Source organism: Seriola aureovittata, chromosome 17, assembly GCF_021018895.1.
Source record: "Seriola aureovittata isolate HTS-2021-v1 ecotype China chromosome 17, ASM2101889v1, whole genome shotgun sequence".
Taxonomy (NCBI): domain Eukaryota; kingdom Metazoa; phylum Chordata; class Actinopteri; order Carangiformes; family Carangidae; genus Seriola; species Seriola aureovittata.
In genome coordinates this window covers 24581490-24603680 of record NC_079380.1, presented here as the reverse complement: position 1 = coordinate 24603680, position 22191 = coordinate 24581490, and the positions used below count along the sequence as shown (strand labels likewise).

General features: G+C 46.9%; 1 protein-coding gene across 1 annotated transcript in view; it reads left to right on the top strand.

Annotated features, from left to right (window-relative positions):
- LOC130185187 (caskin-2-like) overlaps positions 1-22191 on the top strand; it is a 50628-nt gene that overhangs the window by 13430 nt on the left and 15007 nt on the right. Inside the window, 6 exon segments of the mRNA XM_056401510.1 lie at positions 9398-9449; positions 16275-16372; positions 16785-16930; positions 17027-17122; positions 18845-18975; positions 20761-20869. Coding sequence (XP_056257485.1) covers positions 9398-9449; positions 16275-16372; positions 16785-16930; positions 17027-17122; positions 18845-18975; positions 20761-20869 — 632 coding nt within the window.

Below are 22191 nucleotides of genomic sequence, written 5' to 3'. Positions count from 1 at the left end.
GGACCAACACACAGAAGAACCATCTCTGACTCCTCATTAGTGTCTGTTGACTCCTGGTAAACAGGAACCCAAACACAGGTCTGACCACACATACATAGGCGTCGGTTTGTCGGGTTGTGGCGAGTTCTGTTCCTCGCTTTTTGTATCTTTTTGCGATCGTTGCCCGCCAAGTTTTCCGCCGGCTTCTTTTTGCGACTTGTTGAATGAACATTTTACTTTCCTGTCTGCGCCTCCTGCGTCATGTGACATGGAAATTATGTCACCAATCGCACCATCAACTTCTCCTCCTTCATCGGTCGCTACTTTCACAAATTTGGAAAGACGTTAGCGGTCCCTCTCCTTGTGCTACGTAGCCAAGATGGCGACTGTTGAGGGTGAGACGTGATCATCGATTCACAGCCTGTTTTTGAGTGAAGCATCTGAACACTGTGTGAACGCTCTTACACAATGAGTCTTGAGATTTCTTCTCTCACTCCCTCAGCACTCCTTTATCTGCACCACAGCTTCTTTAACCCCTCACTGGGATCACTGGGATCGCTGGGATCGCTGGGTCCTGGTCTGCAGCTGGAGGCTCAGGCGGACTCTCCTCGGGGGGGGGGGGGGGCGGACTCTGATGGTCTGCCCTGCAGCTGCTCAGCTCCATCAGATCAAAGTCCTGCTGCTCTTCCTGACCTGACCGCCGTGTCACGACCGTGTCCGTCGGTAAAGACGTGTGACGGGCTGCACAATGCACGGACAGGATACGACACACAATACACAGCAGAGTTAATGTTCATTAACTGTGTTCCACTGGAGGAACCTGCAGCTGGTTCCTTATGAGTCTCTGGTACCAGGTTCCTCCAGTGTTAACCCTGAACTGATCTCATCGTGTTTGACTGTTCAGCAGGAGAGTTGTGATGAAACGGGACGTCTGAAAAACCTGAAGATCCAGATGTTTTCAGCTGTAAATCAGTAAATCGATGCTGATTGATCAGTTTACCACAGCTGTTATAAAGATATCTGAGATTCATGAATAGAGTAGAAATATTTAGAGGGAAAAACATGAACAATATGAAAACTAGGATCACCTCCTCGAGGTCGTATCCCTCCGCCACTCAGACTAGTTCCAGGTCACGCGTGTTTATCCGGAGTCATTAGATATGAACCATCTGTGTGAAACTTTGTCATAATTGCTGTGAAGTCTTGAGTAATGGCTAAAAAGTGTTTTGTGAGGTCACACTGACCTTGACCTTTGACCTTTGACCACCAAAATCTAGCCAGTTCATCTTTGAGTCCAGGTGAATGCTTGTGTCAAATTTGAAGATGTTCCGTCAAGGTGTTTCTGAGATATCGTGTCCACGAGAATGAGTCGGACGGACGACCAGAAAACAATATGGCCGCCGCTCTGACTGTCGCCGGGCGGAGAAATAAAAATGTCGTAATGTTTTGAAAATACAAGTGGACACATTCTTTCTCCTCCTGTGCTCAATTAGACATTAATTAGATTAATCAGTTAATCAATAAAGAAGTCTGCAGATGAATCAATAATGACATGAACAGAATAAAGTTGTAATGTAATGAGACAAAGTATTGTGTTTGTGTTGACGGAGGCTCTCTCGAGGCGTGGAGCTGCTCTCAGGAACAAAGCCAGGACTCGGAGCCGGGCCCCTTCTACACTTCCTCTCCCAACACTATTGTTCCAGAGAGCGGGAGGCACAGCAGACCCCCCCCACCCCCCCACCCCCCCACCCCACCCCCCCACCCCTCCCTGAAGGAAACATCAAACTCACTAAGTGGTAGACTGAGAGAAAAGAGAGGATACAGACTGGTGTGATCTAACCTCCTCCGCCAGCTTCAGGAAACATCTCAACATTTACTGGATCAAACGTGAGTTCAGACGTTCGTGTTCCCCAGAGGACGATCCTCGGATGACCTAATGATCTGCAGATTAATCAATAAGAAATAATCAACATACAACAAACCTTCTAAATCACTCCTGCTCCACGCCGGCGCCTCCGGCTGCTTCGCTAAAACCACATTTATCAGCTGACGAGAACAGGCTGATAACAGCGACGTCACACACACACACACACACACACACACACACAAACATACACACACACACACACGGCAGAGCCGATAAGGCCGGCCTCATTCCTCCATCACCTCCACCCCCCAGAGCTCCACAGGCTCGACAGGAATGTAAACAACATGTCTGCCGCTTTCACCGGGCGTCACGGCTTCAGCTGACGTCTTTTTAACGGGACGTAAAGTTTGAGACGGAGAAGAAGTGGAGGGAAACGTGAGGCCCAGCTCCGTCCGTCCTGCTCCGTCCGTCCTGCTCCGACCGTCCTGCTCCGTCCGTCCTGCTCCGTCTGGAGGTTTTGGCAGGAAGACGATGGAAATCCAGAAGCTCTAACACACAAATACACTCACTGCTGCAGCCAACAACCACATGAGACAGCATGACTCACACACACACACACACACACACACGCACACACACACACACACACCAGGAAACACGAGGAGGGAACTGACAGTTAAACACTTTCCTTTAGTTTTAATGAAGAAAAGATTCAACGTCTCGTCATTTATAAAACGACCTGACCAACATTCTGTAGAGATAACGATTATTTTATTATCAATTACTTTTTCAATTAGTCAATTAATCAATTAAATCTTTGAGAGGCGTGAACCAGAGAATAACTGACATGTTTTTACTCTAAAAAATGACTGAATTGATTAATTGATTATCAGAACAGTCGATCAATAATGATTAATTGATCATTTCAGCTCTAATCAAAGCTAAATGATCTAAAGGAAAGTTTAATAACCTTAGTCTTTAACAGGTTAATTATTGATCAGTTGTAAATGTACGGCTGCAGCTAAACATCATTTCTCTTATTGATTAATCTGCTGATTATTTTCTCAAACTAATCAATGAATCATTTAGTGATTAAAACGTCAGAAAACGACTAAAAGCTCTTTATCTTTCCTTAACGTCACGAAGACGGACAGATGTTTGCAGATGTTTGACTCAGTAACTCGGGTGGAGTTGTACAGTCGCTGGTGGTGAACCTGTTGAACCACAGTCATCGTCTCCGTCTGTGTTTGTCTCCGTCAGCTGATAAAACCAGCTGTGTGTCCAGTTTGGCTCCGAGTCCAGACTCTGTTGTCTCCGTCCAGACCGAGACCGGCCCTCCGCCGTGTCCTCGCCCCCCCCCCCCCCCGAGGACAGATAAGATACAGAGCTGCTCCACAGCACCGTCCTCATTCAGTCAGCAGATAAGAGACAGACGTGTCCCACTCCTGCTTTGGACAAACACTCGCACAGCTTCCTCTGTTCCTGTGCCAGCGCTCTGAAGGCCGGGGGGGAGGGGGGGGGGGGGGGGGGGGGGGGGGGCTGATTGGTGCCCATGTTTCCCTCTGAGACCTTGAAATCTACAAACAGACCTGCTGCTTCAAACAAACCCTCCGTCCCTACGTGACACCGTCACACGTCCAGACCCACTACAGGAGGAACGACGAGTCTGGACTCGTTCAGATCATAGATCACAGATCACAGATCATAGATCATAGATCACAGATCATAGAACATAGATCACAGATCATAGAACATAGATCACAGATCATAGAACATAGATCACAGAACATAGATCACAGATCATAGAACATAGATCACAGATCATAGATCACAGAACATAGATCACAGATCATAGATCACAGAACATAGATCACAGATCATAGAACATAGATCACAGATCATAGATCACAGAACATAGATCACAGATCATAGATCACAGATCATAGATCACAGAACATAGATCACAGATCATAGAACATAGATCACAGATCATAGATCACAGAACATAGATCATAGATCACAGAACATAGATCACAGATCATAGAACATAGATCACAGATCATAGATCACAGAACATAGATCACAGATCATAGAACATAGATCATAGATCACAGAACATAGATCACAGATCATAGAACATACATCATAGATCACAGAACATAGATCACAGATCATAGAACATAGATCACAGATCTACACACAGATTTACACCTGGTTCTTCACAAACAAGCTCCTGATCCAGAAGTCGGTGCTGGACGAGCTCCACGTATCAATCTGTGGCGTTTAACGAGCTGCGATCAGCTGATCGTTTCTCTGTTGAAGACGCAGTTCACCGGAGGTCGCAGAGAGACGTCACAGAGTGATGCGTCTTCACTCACAAACAATCTTTGGCAGAGTCGAACCAACAAGTTTCACTGGACACGTTACACAAATAATGTTACAGTAGAACTACAGCTGACATCGTCTCCCGCCGCTGCCCTCAGTTAACCAGAGGAAGTGTCGGACCAGTATTCAACGGGAACCAGGTCCAGAACCAAACCCGACAAAGCTGTGCTAGGTATTTCCAAACTTTTTGGAGAGAGGTTCTGGTCTAACTGGTTCGGTTCAGACTGGTTCTGCTCAGAAGTTCTGTTCTGACTGGTTCTGCTCTGACTGGTTCTGCTCTGACTGGTTCTGTTCTGACTGGTTCTGTTCTGACTGGTTCTGTTCTGACTGGACAGCCTGTTTATATTCAGACTACAGGATGTAGTCTCTGCAGCATCAGTCTGACGTGGTCGGGCCTGGACCTGGACCTGGACCTGGGGTGTGTTGTGTGTGGAGCGGGTCAGCGGTGGAGCTGCTGCACCACAATGAGAAGAGAGGGAAAAGGAGCGGCTGCCATGTCGTCCTCCCTCTTTCCTGCTTTGTCTTAAATGTTTGAGAAACAAAGGCGTCGCCCGCAGACGTGTAATCAGACATCTGATCCTCAGCCGGCGGCTAATTTTAGTCTGTACGTTTTTACAACAGATTCTCTTCCAGCCTGAGACTCTGGTCCACGGCCTGATCCCAGCGAGACCTCTGAAATCTGCAGACTCCTGCAGAAACCTCCTCCTCCTCCTCCTCCTCCTCTCGCTGCATTCTTGTGGCAGCAGATCCGCGGGACGTTAAAGTTTCGGTCCCTGCGAGAGGTTTTTTCTGTGGGCCGGACTGCAGCTCCACTCCGGGCCTCTCCTCTCCGCCTCGCTCCATAAACAGCAGTAAAAATAACTTTGAACAAATGTGCAGCAGATGAAGATGATGATGATGATGATGATGATGATAGCCTTCAGACGGCCGCTGGCTGCAATATTTAGCATCCACTGGTGACTGTTTCCTGTCGGAGGTCAGCGTGCCCGAGCCGTCAGTGCAGTGATGGGGGGATGGGGGGGGGGGGGTCACAGATTTGTCAAATGTTCACTGACATGTTTGTTTTCTTGTAATTTTGAAAATAAAATCATTGTATTTCCAGAAAAAGAAAGAATAAAGGGCTGTTTTATTGGTTGCTTGGAATATTCCCAAAGATTGTGTTTTTTTTTTATCTCTAGAAATTTTTTAAATTTTGATTCTCTGAATATTATGATTATTCTCGAAATTTCAGATTTCTTTTTTTTCCTCAATGTCCATCGTACTCTCTACTCTAAACTGCGCCCAGCTCTTACAGCTCCAGTGTAAAGGTGTGTGTCCATGTGTAGTGTGATTATAGATCAGCTCTAGCTTCTATATTAATACTGTGAAAGTATCAAAGCCTCAGTCCACAGAGAAATGCACACAGCCTGTATTCAGAAACTGAGCCTTAAAACCAGCCGTCAGGACTTCTGGAACTTTGTGATGTCACAACAAAGCAGTCACCAAGCCCCGCCCACCTGGACCCACCATCCTTGCAGGATTTGGTTTCTCTGAGTGTTTTTACCTGAAATCTGCTTTATTTTTATTGGATCACTCAGAAAACAGTCAGCCAATCAGAAGAGAGACTCAGAGCCTCCTCTCTTCTGATTGGCTGACTGAGAGATGAGATGTAAATGTTTACGTTTAACTCTTTCCTCTGTCAGTCAGTGGGTTTACTTTGCTGTCACTCAACGTATGCTAAATGTGTTAGCATGCTTACTTAATGTAGCGTGCGGTGCAACTGTTAGCCACACACACACACACACACACACACACACACACACACAGTGTTGGTGCACCTGCTGCTCAGGTTGGACATAAAGCTGATTGTCAGTCTAGACACTTCAAATAAAACACAGAAGAAGAAACATGGCGCTGTAATGAATTAGTGAGGACTGTAGTGAAGACATGTTTCAGCTCGGCCCGGCGTTCTGATCCAGCGTGTTTATAAAAAGAAGAGTGTTAATGAGAAGAGTCTTCCTGGCTCTGGTTGTTCACTGAGTGTCTGTGTTTTCATTTTTGTCTCGCTTCTTGTGCTGATTTATTCCCATTAATTATAAAATCCAGGTCATTATCAAAGCAGCGCTCCGACCCCCGGAGGGGAAGCCCGCTGCGTTTCCCCGAGATCTCCAACACTTCAAACGCTCTGTTGTTGGCGGGTTGAGGGGTGCTGTGGAGGGGGCGGGGCCAGAGATCCACCGTCTGGGATCACTTCCCACCTTCCCCTGTAAAGGCCCTGCTGACTGACCTTTGACCTCCTGTGACCTCCGATAGTAAACGCCGACTGCAGCAGCGTCATAACTCACTCGAACCTCAACACACATATGAAATATCTTAATGTTTAGATTCAGTGTGACGTATACTTCCTGATGACATCATCACCTCTGATCTGAAGTCACGCTCCCGTACAACTGCAGAACTGCACAGTGAAACAGTGACGGGCGTCCGTTGGTTCACTGTCAAACTGCAAACAGGAAACGCTAATGGATCATTCAGCCACCTGCGGGTGGAGATCAAACCCTGATCCCGTCAGACGAAAGTACCTTTATTGAAACCTTAACGAATCCCTGAGCAAGGCAGCAAATGAAATGAGGATCCTGTGTGGTTTCCATTTTTGTGAAAATATACAAAACACAAAAAGAGGATGGAAAGAAGAACTGCAACAATTAGGTGATTGATAGAGAATTAATCAATAACTACTCTAATAATGGATGAATCGTCTGTTTCCGATGAGTCTGTGTTTCCAGCTTCTGAGGGTTTGATGCTTTTCTTTGTCTCATGTTGCAGCTGAGTGAATTTATTTTCTCTTATTTATACTTCATGAAATCAGGAAGTCACATTGAGATCAAGATCTCATTTACAAGTGAGACCTGAAGACAAAATTAGATAAAATGAAGATGTAAAATGTCAGTGAATCAAATAAACAATGATCAGTGAGTATTTAAATGACACAACCAGACAGACGACAGAGTCTTTTCTGTAGTTGTAAGAAAAGACATTTGTGAATATATATTATATAGATTTTTTGACTCTATAATCTCAGTTTTTACTCACTTTAATATCAGAGAATATCCGACTTTTTTCTTATACGATTTCACACCTCTGAGTGAGTGACGCTCTCAAACACACATCACAACTCAGGGCAAGATCAAGTAGTTTTACTTAAAGAGAGAAACAATGAAAATAAAACTCTGTCTCTCCATCACAATGTTAAAAATGATCAGCCATGTTTTCCTGTTTGCTTGTTGTTGGGTGCTACTGGTCAGCTCATTGATTGTTGCCATGGTAACAGTCTCAGTAAGGTCTCCATGTGTCTGTCTTAAAGTGAGTCGGTCTGTATTTTAGGTCAACGCTCTGACTGACCACAGACCAGTCTGACAGATCTCTGTGAGACCGGGTCCAGGTCTCAGCTGAGCTCCGGCTCCTGACAGTGACTGGGTCCGTCGTCGTAGTAACACTGGTCTGTAGCTGCGTCTGTGCACAGGACTGTGACTGTGTGACGGTTCAGAGGCCGCAGCCTTCCCTCCCCGGGTCTGAATGCAGCTCTCTGACTTCCAGTGCAGAGTCAGTGACCGTGACGTTATAATGACACGCTGATTAGCCACCGGCCGGGCCGCCGCCGCTGTCCCGAACAGAGCGCCGACTGTCAGACAGCCCCACCAGTTTAAAGGCCTGAATGCCACCACATTCCAGCGGCTGGGCGTCCAGCTGTAGAGGACGAGCTGCTGGACGTCTCGTCGGAAACTCCAGGCCGGGGAGTTAGAGGCAGAGCCCCGGCAGCGACGCCTGGGGGGGGGGTCTTTGTCTGGCAGCGGATCAAAGAGCTGCTGAGGTTGTAGTCCAGGGGACCGTCCTCTCCTGACCCGGTCAGAGGCTAATGAAGCGTCCTCAGGAGGTCCGGCAGAGAGGACGATTTATGATCAGGTGTCTCCGACTGCTGCTGCTGAACAAACTCTCTGCAGGAAACGTCCACACGTCTCCCCCCCGAGACTCACTGGATTTCCTCCAGTGACACCAGAGGAGAGGGAGACGGGCCTGGGGGGGGGGGGGGGGTCTCCTGCCGAGGCTGAGACCAAACTCTGTGTCTGTCCGTCCATCGTCCTGCTGCTGAATCATGCTCCTCTCCCACAGAGACACATATTAACTGATCTTTGACTTTTATTATTATAATGTAAAAACAAACATGAAGAAACGTCAGATGAATTATTATGAAACCACATGTAAAGATTCAGCAGCAGCTTCTTCACTCTGTTTTAGTCTCAGGACGTTTTTCCACAGAAACAGTTATTGTTCATTTCACTGTGACGTCCATTCTCAGTGTTTGTGACCTCACAGTTTCATACTGGACCGTGATTGGCTCCGAGCTACTGTGCTGGTGATGTCATGGGTCCTACAGGTGCGTCCAGTCAGACTTTTTCCCACACAGTGTCAACAGCCTCCGGGTCAGGTCCCAGGTCTTACCTGTTCAGGTCACACCAGCGTTTAAAATGGTGAACGTCCGAACCAGAGTCACTTCACTTCAGTGTAAAAATCCTCTGCTCTGATTCATATTTAGTTTCACGTTTTCATCTCCTCTCACTTCCTGGATCAGGCCTTGAGCCCCACCCACCACCTGCTGGCTCCAGGTGGACAGGTGAAAGAGCAGAGAGCATCATGATGGTGAGAGGAGGAAACATCAGAGAGACTCAGTCAGACCCAGACTCAGAGGAGGAGTCTGAGACCAGAACCAGAGACTAGCAGACGGATCAGAACCGTTAGCGTAGTTAGCATCTTTTGATTGTTTATGTTGTTTGTTAGCTTGAAACTAGCAGTAGCTGACACAGTGTTAGCGGTTGTGCTAATGCTAACTCCCCCTCTCTCTGTACTGACAAGGTTTCAGGTGTATTTAGCCCCGCCCCCTTGTCCCCATACTTAGACAGGATTGGTTCCTCAGGTTTGTGCTGTATTACACTCTGGCTGTCTGCAGAATGTGAAGCGCAGTGATTGGATGTTTGTTAGTGAAATGGACCTTGGGAGTTTCAGAGATCCAGATGTTTCATGTCCATCAGAGACCTGAAGACACGGTGTCAGACACGTGACCTGGACTCTGCAGGAGTGATTCAGGTGCAGAGCATCGAACCTTAATGTTGTGTTGTTGTGTGTTTTCAGAGCTGCTGGGCTCCACCAAGAGACTGAACGTCAACTACCAGGACTCAGATGGGTGAGTGAAGTCCACTCTTTAAAACTGCTCCCTCTTTCAAACTGTTTCCACGGCAACCCTGTTACCTGCTCTCTTCAGGTGAGTCAGCAGACTCGTCGTCCGGTGTCTCACGTCATTTAGAGGCAGTTTGTCGCCTCCTGTGTTTGAATCCGGAGCCTCAGACTGTGAAACACTGACTCGTTAAACTTCCCCCTCGTCGCTCATTAGCCTGGAAGCAGCGGCACATGAAGAAAGTTTGAGTCTCTCCTCATTAATATTTCTCTTTGTTCAAACTTTTTATTGTCCTCGTGAGGCTGTTTCCTCTCCGCCGTCTCCCCCCTGACTCACAGGTGTTTAACCCTTTAACACCTGAGTCTCCCTCTGAGCCTCGGCCTCCTGCAACCTGACGCTCTCTCACACCTTCTTCCCTCGGCCTGTGAAGCAGATAGAGACGTGACATAAAAGACTTTCATTGTAAATCATTAGCTTTGCTTTTGAAACTGGATAAGACCTTAAAGGCCCTTGGTTTTTTAACGGTTGTACCGTCAGCTGTTGAACCGAACCTGAGGTTAGAATTAGGAAAGGTTGGAAACGAAGGATCCACCTGTTGCAGCCTTCGTTGCCTGGGAAACGGAGGACGCATTTGAAGGAGCCTTTGAAATGCACATCACTGTGATTTAACGGTCTCCCACTAAAACAACAGCTTTGAGTCAACACTGTCGTCCTAACAAAAGAGTCTGAGAGTCTGAGAGTCTGAGAGTCTGAGAGTCTGAGAGTCTGAGAGTCTGAGGGTCTGGGGGTCAGGGGATCTGGGGATCTGGGGGTCTGAGGGTCTGAGGGTCTGGGGGTCAGGGGATCTGGGGATCTGGGGGTCTGAGGGTCTGAGGGTCTGGGGGTCTGAGAGTCTGGGGGTTTGAAAGTCTGGGGGTCTGAGAGTCTGAGGGTCTGAAAGTCTGGGGGTCTGAGATTCTGGGGGTCTGAGGATCTGGGGATCTGGGGGTCTGAGGGTCTAAGGGTCTGGGGGTCTGAAAGTCTGGGGGTCTGAGAGTCTGGGGGTCTGAGATTCTGAGGGTCTGGGGGTCTGAGGGTCTGGGGGTCTGAGAGTCTGAGGGTCTGAGGGTCTGAGGGTCTGAGGGTCTGGGGGTCTGAGTCGGCAGCACTGAAACCAGATGTTGTGTTTTAAACATTAATATTAAAATCAAACAGAGAAACTGAAAATGTTTTTGACATTTGTGTTTAAAAATGACTGAATGATGAATCCATGCAGATGAGTTTCCTGTTGATGGACTAATTGATTAATTGATTAATTGATTAATTGACTGTATTTGGCTGCAGGTCAATACTCCTGCATCAGTCTGGACGTTTGCAAAGAGGAAACTACAAAAAAAGAAAAAGTTTAAAATGAAAATAAGAAATACTTAAAAAAGATTAATAATATAATATAATACGATAATAATACACATCAGACCAACGTTAGCAGGTCTGTAAGCAGTGTGTGTGTGTGTGTGTGTGTGTGTGTGTGTGTGTGTGTGTGTGTGTGTGTGTGTGTGTGTGTGTGTGTGTGTGTGTGTGGTGTGTGTGTGTGTGTGTGTGTGGTGTGTGTGTGAGTGTGTGTGTGTGTGTGTGGGTGGGTGTGTGAGTGTGTGTGTGTGTGTGTGTGTGTGTGTGTGTGTGTGGTGTGTGTGTGTGTGTGGTGTGTGTGTGTGTGAGTGTGTGTGTGTGTGTGAGTGGGTGGGGGGGGGGGGGGGGGGGGGGGTAATAGCCTCCGTGGGGGATGTGGATCTCAGGCAGGAAAAGGTTTTTCATTATTCATCAGCGCCGCCGGCCGATGCAGCTCAGACTAAGCTCCGCCTCCGCTGCAGTAATCACCACGCTGCATCTAAACACAACATCGCAACTTCCCACAATCCTCCAGTGGCCGCCACGGCAACGTCGGCGGCTCGGTCTGTTGATGTGAGGTCATGTTTACACACAGTCAGTCAGTCAGTCAGTCAGTCAGAGATGAAGATGAAGCTTCATCTGATCAGATAATTGATCAACTGATCAACTAGTTTCCACATGAACTTCAGCGTTACTTCAACGCACAACATGAGATCCATCCCAACAGGAAAAGGTGTTTCACTCGTTCCTTCCTGTCGTTTATCAGACCTGCACAGTGACAGTAACACAGTGATGACAGTTGATTTATTCACTGAACTGAAGAAGAAGAAGAAGAAGAAGAAGAAAAAGAAGAAGAAGAAGAAGAAGAAGAAGAGACGGACGTGATGTTTAGAGAGACTTCCAGCTCCTGGCTCACGCTGTTTTACGTTCCGCCAAGTTTTCAGCAGATTAATTACACACTCTGTGGTGATGTGTGGGAGTCTGTGGCCCCGCCCCCTCCAGGTGTGTTAGACCTGCTCTGTGACTCAGGCTCTGATTGGAGGGAAAGTTTAGTCTGTGTTTGAGCGAGCTGAGGAGGTGAAATCAGTGTCATTAAGGGCGTGTTTGTGTTTGTTCGTGTTTGTTCGTGTTTCTGTGTGTGTGTGTGTGTGTGTGTGTGGTGTGTGTGTGTGTGTGTGTGTGTGTGTGTGTGTGAGAAACAAACACACACTGTGAATACAGGAGGCCTCCTCTGAGACAAATTAGTATTGGAGTCGGTGCTGACGTCCCCGGCGGCCCGTTGGCTCGATGCTTGGACGTGTTTCCATGGAGACCGGAGCTGGAATGGGTCCCTGTGAATCGCTGTGATGGTGGGAGCTCGGGCCCTTTGTCTGAGGTGGGGGGGGGCTGCCAGCAGCCGTCACACAGCCCGACCGGCTGCTGCTGCTGCTGCAGGGTCTCACTCAGGCTCCGTCCAACACTACACCAGCTTCAGCTGCTGCTTCAGTCTCTGAACTTCAACCGTGAAACAGCAACAAAGTAAAAGCGTGAAGCTGCGTCACCAGCAGCTGCTGCAACAAGCTTTTCAAAATTAACTTCATTTATTTATTCGTTTGTTTCACCAACACATCGTTGATGTGAGTGAAGACAAACGGCTCATGGCGCTAAAACTTCATTCTCATTTCATTCACACAAACATTTTATTCTGAAAATTCCGACTTTATTCTCCTAATTTCAGATTTTATTTCCTCAGTTCTGCGTCCTGCTCTGTCGTGATCTGGTGCTGTATAAATAAAGTTGAATTGAATTGAATTGAACTGTGGTGACGTCCTGCAGACAAAGGACGACTTCGAGCTCTGTGATTGGTCGAGACCCTGCAGGAATGTGACACAACCAGCAGGAATGTCATCTGTAACTCTCACTGTGTGTGTGTGTGTGTGTGTGTGTGTGTGTGTGTGTGTGTGTGTGTGTGTGTGTGTGTGTGTCTGGGGGGGTGGTTGTTGTATTTGATACCACCACAGTGCATTCCAGTCAGCAGGGATGTCACTATCCATGGGGGGGCGATGGAGGAGGGAGGGGGGAGGTCAGGGTCTCAGTGGAGAGGGTCAAAGCTCTCTCACTCTCTCTCTGTCTGTCTGTCCACCCCCCCTCCCCCCTCTCCTCCTTAATGACAAGTGGTGGGGGGGTGATGAGAGGTGAGGTCACAGAGGGCCCCCTTCTCTCAGGGGGGGGGGGGGCTCACCCAGATTTGTTTGTTTCCATATTCTGTAAATGGAAGGAAGGAAATTAGAGACATGTTTTTTTTTTTTTTTTATGGGGGGGTCAGGTCCTTCAGCTCTACATGTCCTCGTCCAGGGGCCCCTGACCCCTGACCCCTGACCCCTGACCCCTGTGCTCTGTAGACTTGCTCAGTGAGTTTCTGCTGCTGATCCAGACCTGGACTGTAGTTCTGGTTCTGGTTCTGGTTCTTGAGTCACTGACGAGGTTTGGGTCGTGGTCCAGGTCTCGATGACGAGAAGAAAAGTCCATCAACAAGATGCCAAACTTTCCTCCTCCTCCTCCACGTCCTCCTCTTCCTCCTCCTCCCCCTCCTCCTCCTCCTCCTCCTCCTCCTCCTCCTCCTCCTCCTCCTCCTCCTCCTCCTCCACGTCCTCCTCTTCCTCCTCCTCCTCCTCCTCCTCCTCCTCCTCCTCCTCCCCGTCTCTGTGTAACCTCTCAGTAAAGCCATTACAGCCCTCAGCTCTGTCTCTTACTGAACGCCATCGCTCACATTACGCAACAGAGAGAAAGGAGGCACTAAAAACAGCCCCCCCCCCCCCCCCCCCCCCCACTCTCTGTCTCTATTCATCTCTTCTCTCTCTAATGTCTCTGCTTGGTTTGTTGTTTACAGACACATGTAGCCTGTAGCTGTGTTTCCTCTCTGTGCTGCACGTGTGTGTGTGTGTGTGTGTGTGTGTGTGTGTGTGTGTGTGTGTGTGTGTGTGTGTGTGTGTGTGTGTGTGTGTGTGTCCTTGGTTGGATTCTTAATTACCTGATGAATCTTTGAGTCTGTAAAACGAGAGTTTTCAGAGTTCCTGAAAGCTCACAGCAACATCCTCACACGTCCTGTTCTGTGCCGTCAACAGGTCACAGGTCAAAGGTCAAAGGTCATCAGTTTAGGATGATGAGAGAAAACAGAGGAAGTGGAAACTCTGGAGAAACTGCAGAGAGAACTGGAGCAGGCCTGAACCAGAACCTGCTGACTGTGTTCACCACCGCTCCTCATCGTTACCCTGATGAACAAAATACTAGTTAACTTTAACTAGTTAACTTTAACTACGCCCAATCAGCAAATTATATAAAGAGACAAATCACTAACAAAAGAGAATATTATCAAAAAACTAGAACCACCTCCTCGGGGTCGTATCCCTCCGCCACTCAGACTAGTTCCAGGTCACTTCCTGTTTATCAGAGTCACAGAAAATATGAAGCATCTGTGTGAAGTTTTGACTAATGGATAAAAAGTGTCTTGTGAGGTCACACTGACCTTGACCTTTGACCTTTGACGACCAAAATCTAATCAATTCATCTCTGAGTTCAGGTGAATGTTTTTACCAAATCTGAAGAAGTGCTGTCAAAGTGTTTCTGAGAGATCGTGTCCACGACAACGAGACAGACGGACAACCTGAAAACAAAATGGCTGCCGCTCCGACTGTCGCCGGGCAGAGGAAGAAAAAACAATTAAATTAAAGAAATCCAAACTCTGAACAGAAGAATAAATCATTCAGACCTCCGCCTGTTTCTGATGAACAGAGTGGTGTGTGTGTGTGTGTGTGTGTGTGTGTGTGTGTGTGTGTGTGTGTCTGGACTCGCCGCTGTGTCAGATCATTGTGTTGCTGTGAGTCAGACGTGGACCTGCAGCGACAGGTGAACCACAACACCTGGGAACATCAGCCACGCCTTCTGTGGAAAACTACAGCTGCTGGATCAGTGTGTGACTGGAGCTGCTCCTCCGACCGACTGTAACATCTGCAACATCTGGCAGCCTCCACCTCCTGTACACACACATCAGCTGATCTCGTGAGCTACTTCCTTCCTGTGTATCATCATTTACAGAACAAACACACACTCATAATCACCCCCCCCCCCTCCACCCACAGAGCGACACTTGACATGAAATATAATTAAAAAACATAAGAAATAAAAGTGAAAACAGGAAGTGAGGAAATGCTGAACGTTGGAGATAAAATGATAAAAGAGTAAAAGCAGAAATAAAGTGGGATGTTGATGGGTTGTTGCCGTGACGACAGACACGTGTGTGTGTGTGTGTGTGTATGTTCTGAAGAAGCAGCTGCAGGTTCCTCTCGCCTCTGACTCCTTCACTTCCTGTGATCACAGCTTCGTCTATTTATACAGGTGAGCTGACACCTGAGCCTCAGACTGTGACGTCACCATCGGGAGGAAGAAGAATCTGACTGTTAGCAGGACGTTGTCACGTCAACGTTAGCTGGACAAAACTACTTCCTGGTTCTGCGTTTTCATTTCAGACTAAAAACACATGGGATCTTTAAAAACAGCTGTTTTCTGTTTTTGTTTTCAGAATTAAAAAAACAAAAACGAGAAAATCCAATCAGCAGGACGGAACTCTGCTGTGTGTAAATTCCTTTTCTTTCATGTTTCCTCGTTCAATCGAAGAATGAAGAAATGTAGTCAATAAGTAAACGTACATTTTTCAAAATAAAAGCCAAGAGGATAAAGTGGCTAATCTTTAGCGGCTGTTAACAGTCAGAGCGGCAGCCATTTTCTTTTCAGGTCGTCCGTCCGTCCGTCTCGTTCTCGTGGACACGACGTCTCAGTGACACCTCGATGGAGCTTCATCAAATCTGGCTCAAACACTCACCTGGACTCAAGGATGAACTGATTAGAGCTTGGGAGTCAAAGGTCAAAGGTCACGGGCATGGTGACCTCACAAAATGCGGTTTGGACCTTGTGTATGCAGAACTCCTCAAGGGATCACTGGGACTCAAGGATGAACTGATTAGACTTCAGTGGTCAAAGGTCAAAGGTCACGGTGACCTCAGAAGATACTTTTTAGCCATTACTCAAAGATTTTGCACCAAAAGTTCATATTCTCTCTGACTCTGATAAACAGGAAGTGACCTGGAACTAGTCTGAGTGGCGGAGGGATACGACCACGAGGAGGTGGTTCTAGTTTTGTTTGAAAAGAAAAATGGGTCTGAACGTTGACAGATCAACATGTCTGTCTGACGCCGTCTGTGGGCGCCAGTTAAAACCCAACACGCTGATGTTTAATAAGATAATTGTGTCTGTAAATGTTAATGTGTGTGTGTGTGTGTGTGTGTGTGCGTGTGTTTACAGTCTCGTGAGGACTGCTGTTAAACCCTCAGCAGACACAGTGTGATGTGGTGTGTTTCTGGTGCCATGTTTCTTAATCGTATCTCTTTCTCTCTCTCTCTCTCTCTGTGACCTTTGACCTCTCTCTCTCAGGTTCTCGGCCCTGCACCACGCTGCTCTCACAGGGACCACAGAGCTCCTGACTGCGCTGCTGGAGGCTCAGGCCACTGTGGACATCAAGGACAGCAACGGTTAGACACACACACACACACACACACACACACCGTCCTGCTGTCACACATACACACTACAGCACGGATTAATCCGCCACTGAAAATAGTCCCCAACAAATGTTGATATCTTTCCTCCTGTTTGTTTGAGCAGTTTGACTGTGTCTGACTCTGACAGATAAAGGTCACACAGTGATCTCACACACATCGAGACTTTCTTCTTCTGGATATTTCATGGAAACAAAAATGTTTACAGATAAATAAATAATTAAATATACTTTAATAATGCTGCTACACAGAATATCACACAGGCCAGACTGAGAACACATGAGCAGGAAACATCGTCATGGAAACAGACGTTGGTGCTGAAGTTACTGACCGTCCAGTCACATGACCTGTTCGTGTGTGTGTGTGTGTGTGTGTGCGTGTGCAGGGATGCGTCCTCTGCACTACGCGGCCTGGCAGGGGAAGGCGGAGTCTGTCCTGATGCTGCTGCGCTCCGGCGCCTCGGTCAACGGCGTCTCTCTGGACGGACACATCCCGCTGCACCTGGCCGCTCAGTACGGACACTATGAAGTGGTGAGTTCAATCGTCAGTACTGATCAATGCTAATCAATACTGATTAGTGAATCGTGATCACTCGTCGATAACCTCAGACTGTTGTTTGTGTCTCAGTCTGAGATGCTGCTGCAGCATCAGTCCAACCCCTGTCTGGTCAACAAGGCCAAGAAGACGCCTCTGGACCTGGCCTGTGAGTTCGGACGAGTCAAGGTGAGTCTGCAGGTTGTTACTGTTACTATGGAGACGACACAAACACACACACACACACACACACACACACACACACACACACACACACACGCACACACACACACACTCAGAGACCTGCAGGTGAGTATGAGGTCATCCCTCAATGACCCAAAACTGCATGAATGAATCCAGATGTTTGGCAGCGAGTCACAGCTGGAAGCTCCGGCTCACATCAGGGAGCAAAACTGAGAGAAACTTTCACTGTTTCTGTTTAACGAGTTAATGAGTTAACGAGTTAATGAGTTAACGAGGTGTCAGTCGTTACATCGATTCACCTGATCACAACAGAGAAACTTCTGATGAGATCAATAAATGAAGATGTTTCTCAGTTTGAAGCCGCTGAGATTCTGGATAAACTCATCAGTTTTATCTGTTTTATCTTTTATCAGAATTTATTTTCGTTTAAATCCTCTGTCATTACTTATTGATTTATTTGATGAGTTTTCCTTCTGATCACATCTCTTATAATAATAATCTCTTTTTAAAGTTTGATATTTTTAAACTTCAGTCATCAAACACAAGAAGAAAAAGATTAAGAAGATTAAAAATCAAATGATCCTCATTTTGTATTTTAATGTTCAGCAGCAACAAACAAGAAACTACTTTAATAAATGGACAAGTTGTTTCCTGCGTCTGAGCTGTGAAGATTCACGTCTCAGTCAACTGAAGATCTTTGACCGCGAGTCGAAGCAAGACACGAATTGATTCAATCAGCAGATGAATCAATAATTAAAATAATCGTTAAATGAATCATCAGTGGCAGAAGTTTCACAACAAAGACTCAAACTATAATAATGTAACAAACAGCAGGTTTACACCGCTGAAGCTCGTCTCCTCTCACTTCCTGGTTGAGAAATGTGGATCAGGCCTTGAGCCCCGCCCACCACCTGCTGGCTCCAGGTGGACAGGTGAAAGAGCTCAAGATGGTGAGAGGAGGAAACATCAGAGAGACTCAGCCACATGTTTGAGCCTCAGTCAGACCCAGACTCAGAGGAGGAGTCTGAGACCAGAACCAGAGACTAGCAGACGGATCAGAACCGTTAGCATAGCTAGCATATTTCAGAATGGTTAGCACAGTTGTTAACTTGTAATTGGCAGTAACCAACTCAGTGTCACAGTGTTAGCAGTTGTGCTAATGCTAACTCTGTCTCTCTGTACTGACAAGGTTTCAGATGTATTTAGCCCCGCCCCCTCGTCCCCACAAGCTGACAGGATTGGTTCCTTAGGTTTGTGACGTATGAAACCCTGGGCTGTCTGGTGGAAACACTCAGTCATGGTGTTGGTGATTATTTCATCATCATGTGTCTGTGTTATATAAAAACATCATGTGGACGTTAACGAGGTGAAACACTTGATTTTCATCAGAGGGTCTTTAAGAAGAGGAGGAGGTGAAACAGAGAGAGAGCTGAATGGAAACACAGCAGCTGTGGTCAACACAGCAGCTGAGGCTTCAACACACACACACACACACACACACACTCTAAAGATATCTCAGTGAAGTTTGGATCAACAGTGCAGGGATCAGGCTTCACTTTCATGTTTCGTTTAACAAACTCACACAAAACAACAAAGACGACAACCAGACCTTCAGTGTGTGTGTGTTTGTTTTTGGCAGCAGTTGCAGCTTTGTCTCATCACTGGCTTCATCTTATCCTCTCTCTGCCTCCCCCCCCCCCCCCTCAGGTGGCCCAGCTGTTGCTGAGCAGTAACATGGTGGTGGCGTTGTTGGAGGGAGAGAGGAAGGAGCCGACAGACTCCGCCTTCACCACCCCGCTGCACCTCGCCGCCCGGAATGGCCATAAAGACATCATACGGTAAGAAACAGTCACGTGACTCTGTGTCGCATCGTCTTCATCAGTCAAAAGTTATGTAGAGTTGAGGGTGTGGCCTCTTTGAGTGACAGGTGGGTGGGCGTGTGCTTGCCACAAACCGCCATGCACCGAAGTCTCAGCTCCACACACGCCCCTCCTTTTTGACTGTTAGATGGGAGTTTGGGGCGGAGTCAGACAATGCCAAGATGGCGACGGTGGAGCAGCTCACTCTGAGCTTCAGAAACCTGTGGGTGATGTCAGAGAGCTGACGTCCGTCTTTATTTACAGTCTGTGATTGAGCAAAGACAAGACGTCCTGACAAACATCTGAAGTCATGTTAGAGGTTGGTTAAAGTGGTTCCCACATGATCACAGGGGAAATGGATCTGTCTGCTTTTTATTTATTTACTTTAATATCATTTAAAAACGTAGACATATGTTCCATCTGTGTTCCTGCATAAAGAGCTGAATTTATTATTGTCACAGTTTGTAAAAATCATGATTCATTCATCTTTCATGTGAACATCACACCGTCTATTAGAGTCCTGTAAATACAGCTGAAACTAAACCAAACACTCAGTTATTTATCTCTAACTTTAAAAGAGCTGTTTGTAAGTTTTGCTATTGCTACATAGTTAACGTTAGCATAAACAGATAATCAACAGAGCTTCAGCCATCTTTGTGTTTACAAGACAAGAAGTTATAATACGTCCTCTGAGCAGCGACGTCTTCAGGGCCGGAGCTAACTGGTTAGCATGCTAACTTCAGTGAAGAAAAGAAGTGATAGAAATAAAAGAAAAACAAGAGTGAACATTGGTGTTTGTTTTTTACATCTGGAGACAGCTGTTAGTGAGTAAAGGAATGAAGTTTGATGCTGAACTCACAACGTTTCTTCTTGACAGCTGCTAATGCTAACATTAGCTACGTACCAATAGCAACACTTACCTATAGCTCCTTTAACTTCCATTTGACTGTAAACCAGTTGATTGAACAGGTAATTCATGTCTAATCAACCAGGACGTGAGTCCACATGACGGAGCTCATGTATCAGTCACTGTCTGCAGACGTGAAACAGTCAGTGTTTCCTGTCAGAGTGACTGACTGTTGACTGACTGTTGATTCTCAGTGTGATTCTCTGTCTGTACATGTTTCAGCAGAGGGCGGGGCTCCTGTGGTTTGTGGCTCGTAACCACTGAGCCGGCACGTTTACATGGGGGATGTGGGAGCATGAACTCTGTGTGTGTGTGTGTGTGTGTGTGTGTGTGTGTGTGTGTGTGTGTGTGTGAGGCTGTGTCTTCACATTCCCAGCAGCAGAGATCTGAAATACAACATCCCTGTGACCCAGTTTTAAAAGGCTTTTATCCTTGTTTCATGTGTGTCTCTCTGTGTGTGTGTGTGCGTGTCTCTGTGTGTGTGTCTCTGTGTGTGTGTGTGTGCATGCGTGCGTGTGTGTGTGTGTGTGTGTCTGTGTGTGTGTGTGTGCGTGCGTGTGTGTGTACAGTGGAAGCCAACAGTCAGCATTTCAGACTTGAGCATGAACCTGCTGTATAATATGTTTCTGGAGTTGCAGGAGAGACATGCAAATGAACCAGAGCTGCATTCATGAATAACTCAGGAGCAATGTTCACTGATCACTTTATTAGGAACACCACACTGGATTCAGGTCTGGAGACTGGGGGGGGGGGGTTGATGTTGTGACATGGAGCCTGATCCTGCAGGAAGGAGCTGTTAGAGGATGGAGAACTGGTCAGAAACAACAGTCTGATAGACGTGTCTCTGTTTGTTTCAGGCTGCTGCTGAAGGCCGGCATCGACATCAACAAGACCACCAAGTCCGGAACAGCTCTGCACGAGGCGTCTCTGTACGGGAAGACGGAGGTGGTGCGGCTGCTGCTGGACGTGAGTGACTGGTGCTTTAAGTCTGGTCAGTGGTGAGGAGCCGCTGTCCTGTGTGTTCAGGTCTGATGTGTGTGTTCAGGTGTGATGTGTGTGTTCAGGTGTGATGTGTGTGTTCAGGTCTGATGTGTGTGTTCAGGTCTAATGTGTGTGTTCAGGTCTGATGTGTGTGTTCAGGTCTGATGTGTGTGTTCAGGTCTGATGTGTGTGTTCAGGTCTAATGTGTGTGTTCAGGTCTAATGTGTGTGTTCAGGTCTAATGTGGGTGTGTTCAGGTGTGATGTGTGAGTTCAGGTGTGATGTGTGTGTTCAGATCTAATGTGTGTGTTCAGGTGTGATGTGTGTGTTCAGGTCTGATGTGTGTGTTCAGGTGTGATGTGTGTGTTCAGGTGTGATGTGTGTGTTCAGTTTAATATGTGTGTTCAGGTGTGATGTGTGTGTTCAGGTGTGATGTGTGTGTTCAGTTCTAATGTGTGTGTTCAGGTGTGATGTGTGTGTTCAGTTCTAATATGTGTGTTCAGGTGTGATGTGTGTGTTCAGTTCTAATGTGTGTGTTCAGGTGTGATGTGTGTGTTCAGTTCTAATATGTGTGTTCAGGTCTAATGTGTGTGTTCAGGTGTGATGTGTGCGTTCAGTTCTGATGTGTGTGTGTTCAGGTCTAATGTGTGTGTTCAGTTCTAATGTGTGTGTTCAGGTGTGATGTGTGTGTTCAGTTCTAATGTGTGTGTTCAGGTCTAATGTGTGTGTTCAGGTCTAATGTGTGTTCAGGTCTAATGTGTGTTCAGGTCTAATGTGTGTTCAGGTCTAATGTGTGTTCAGGTCTAATGTGTGTGTTCAGGTTTGTTACAGTGAGAAGCAGGAAACACACACCTGACACTGAAGTCTACACACCTACAGGAAGAGCTAAACTCTAATCAGAGTCACTGTAATTGATGTCAGGTGTTCATTAACGACTGTTTAACATGAGTTTGAATCTGATTGGCTGATGAACACTTCCTCAGTTATAAGAGCGTGTGCACATCTGAACCAGGTTGTTGTGCGTTTTCTTTTCCTCCTTTCAGTCACATTAAATCAGGGAAAGTTCTGGTTTCCTCACGAACATTTTAACTGGGTTGTGTTGACTTCTTGTGTTGTCGTGTCACACGCTGTTTTTCCCACAGTGACGTTGCTCCATTCATCCTTCCTCCTCCCTGCAGCGGCGTTCCCATTTCAGCTCGGTGCTGACGCAACTTCAGATCAATCTTTAACAAAACCCCGAAGAGGAAACTGCATGTTTTCAGATGTTTTACATCAGAGGCAGTAAACGCTGTTGTCCCGTGTCTCCTG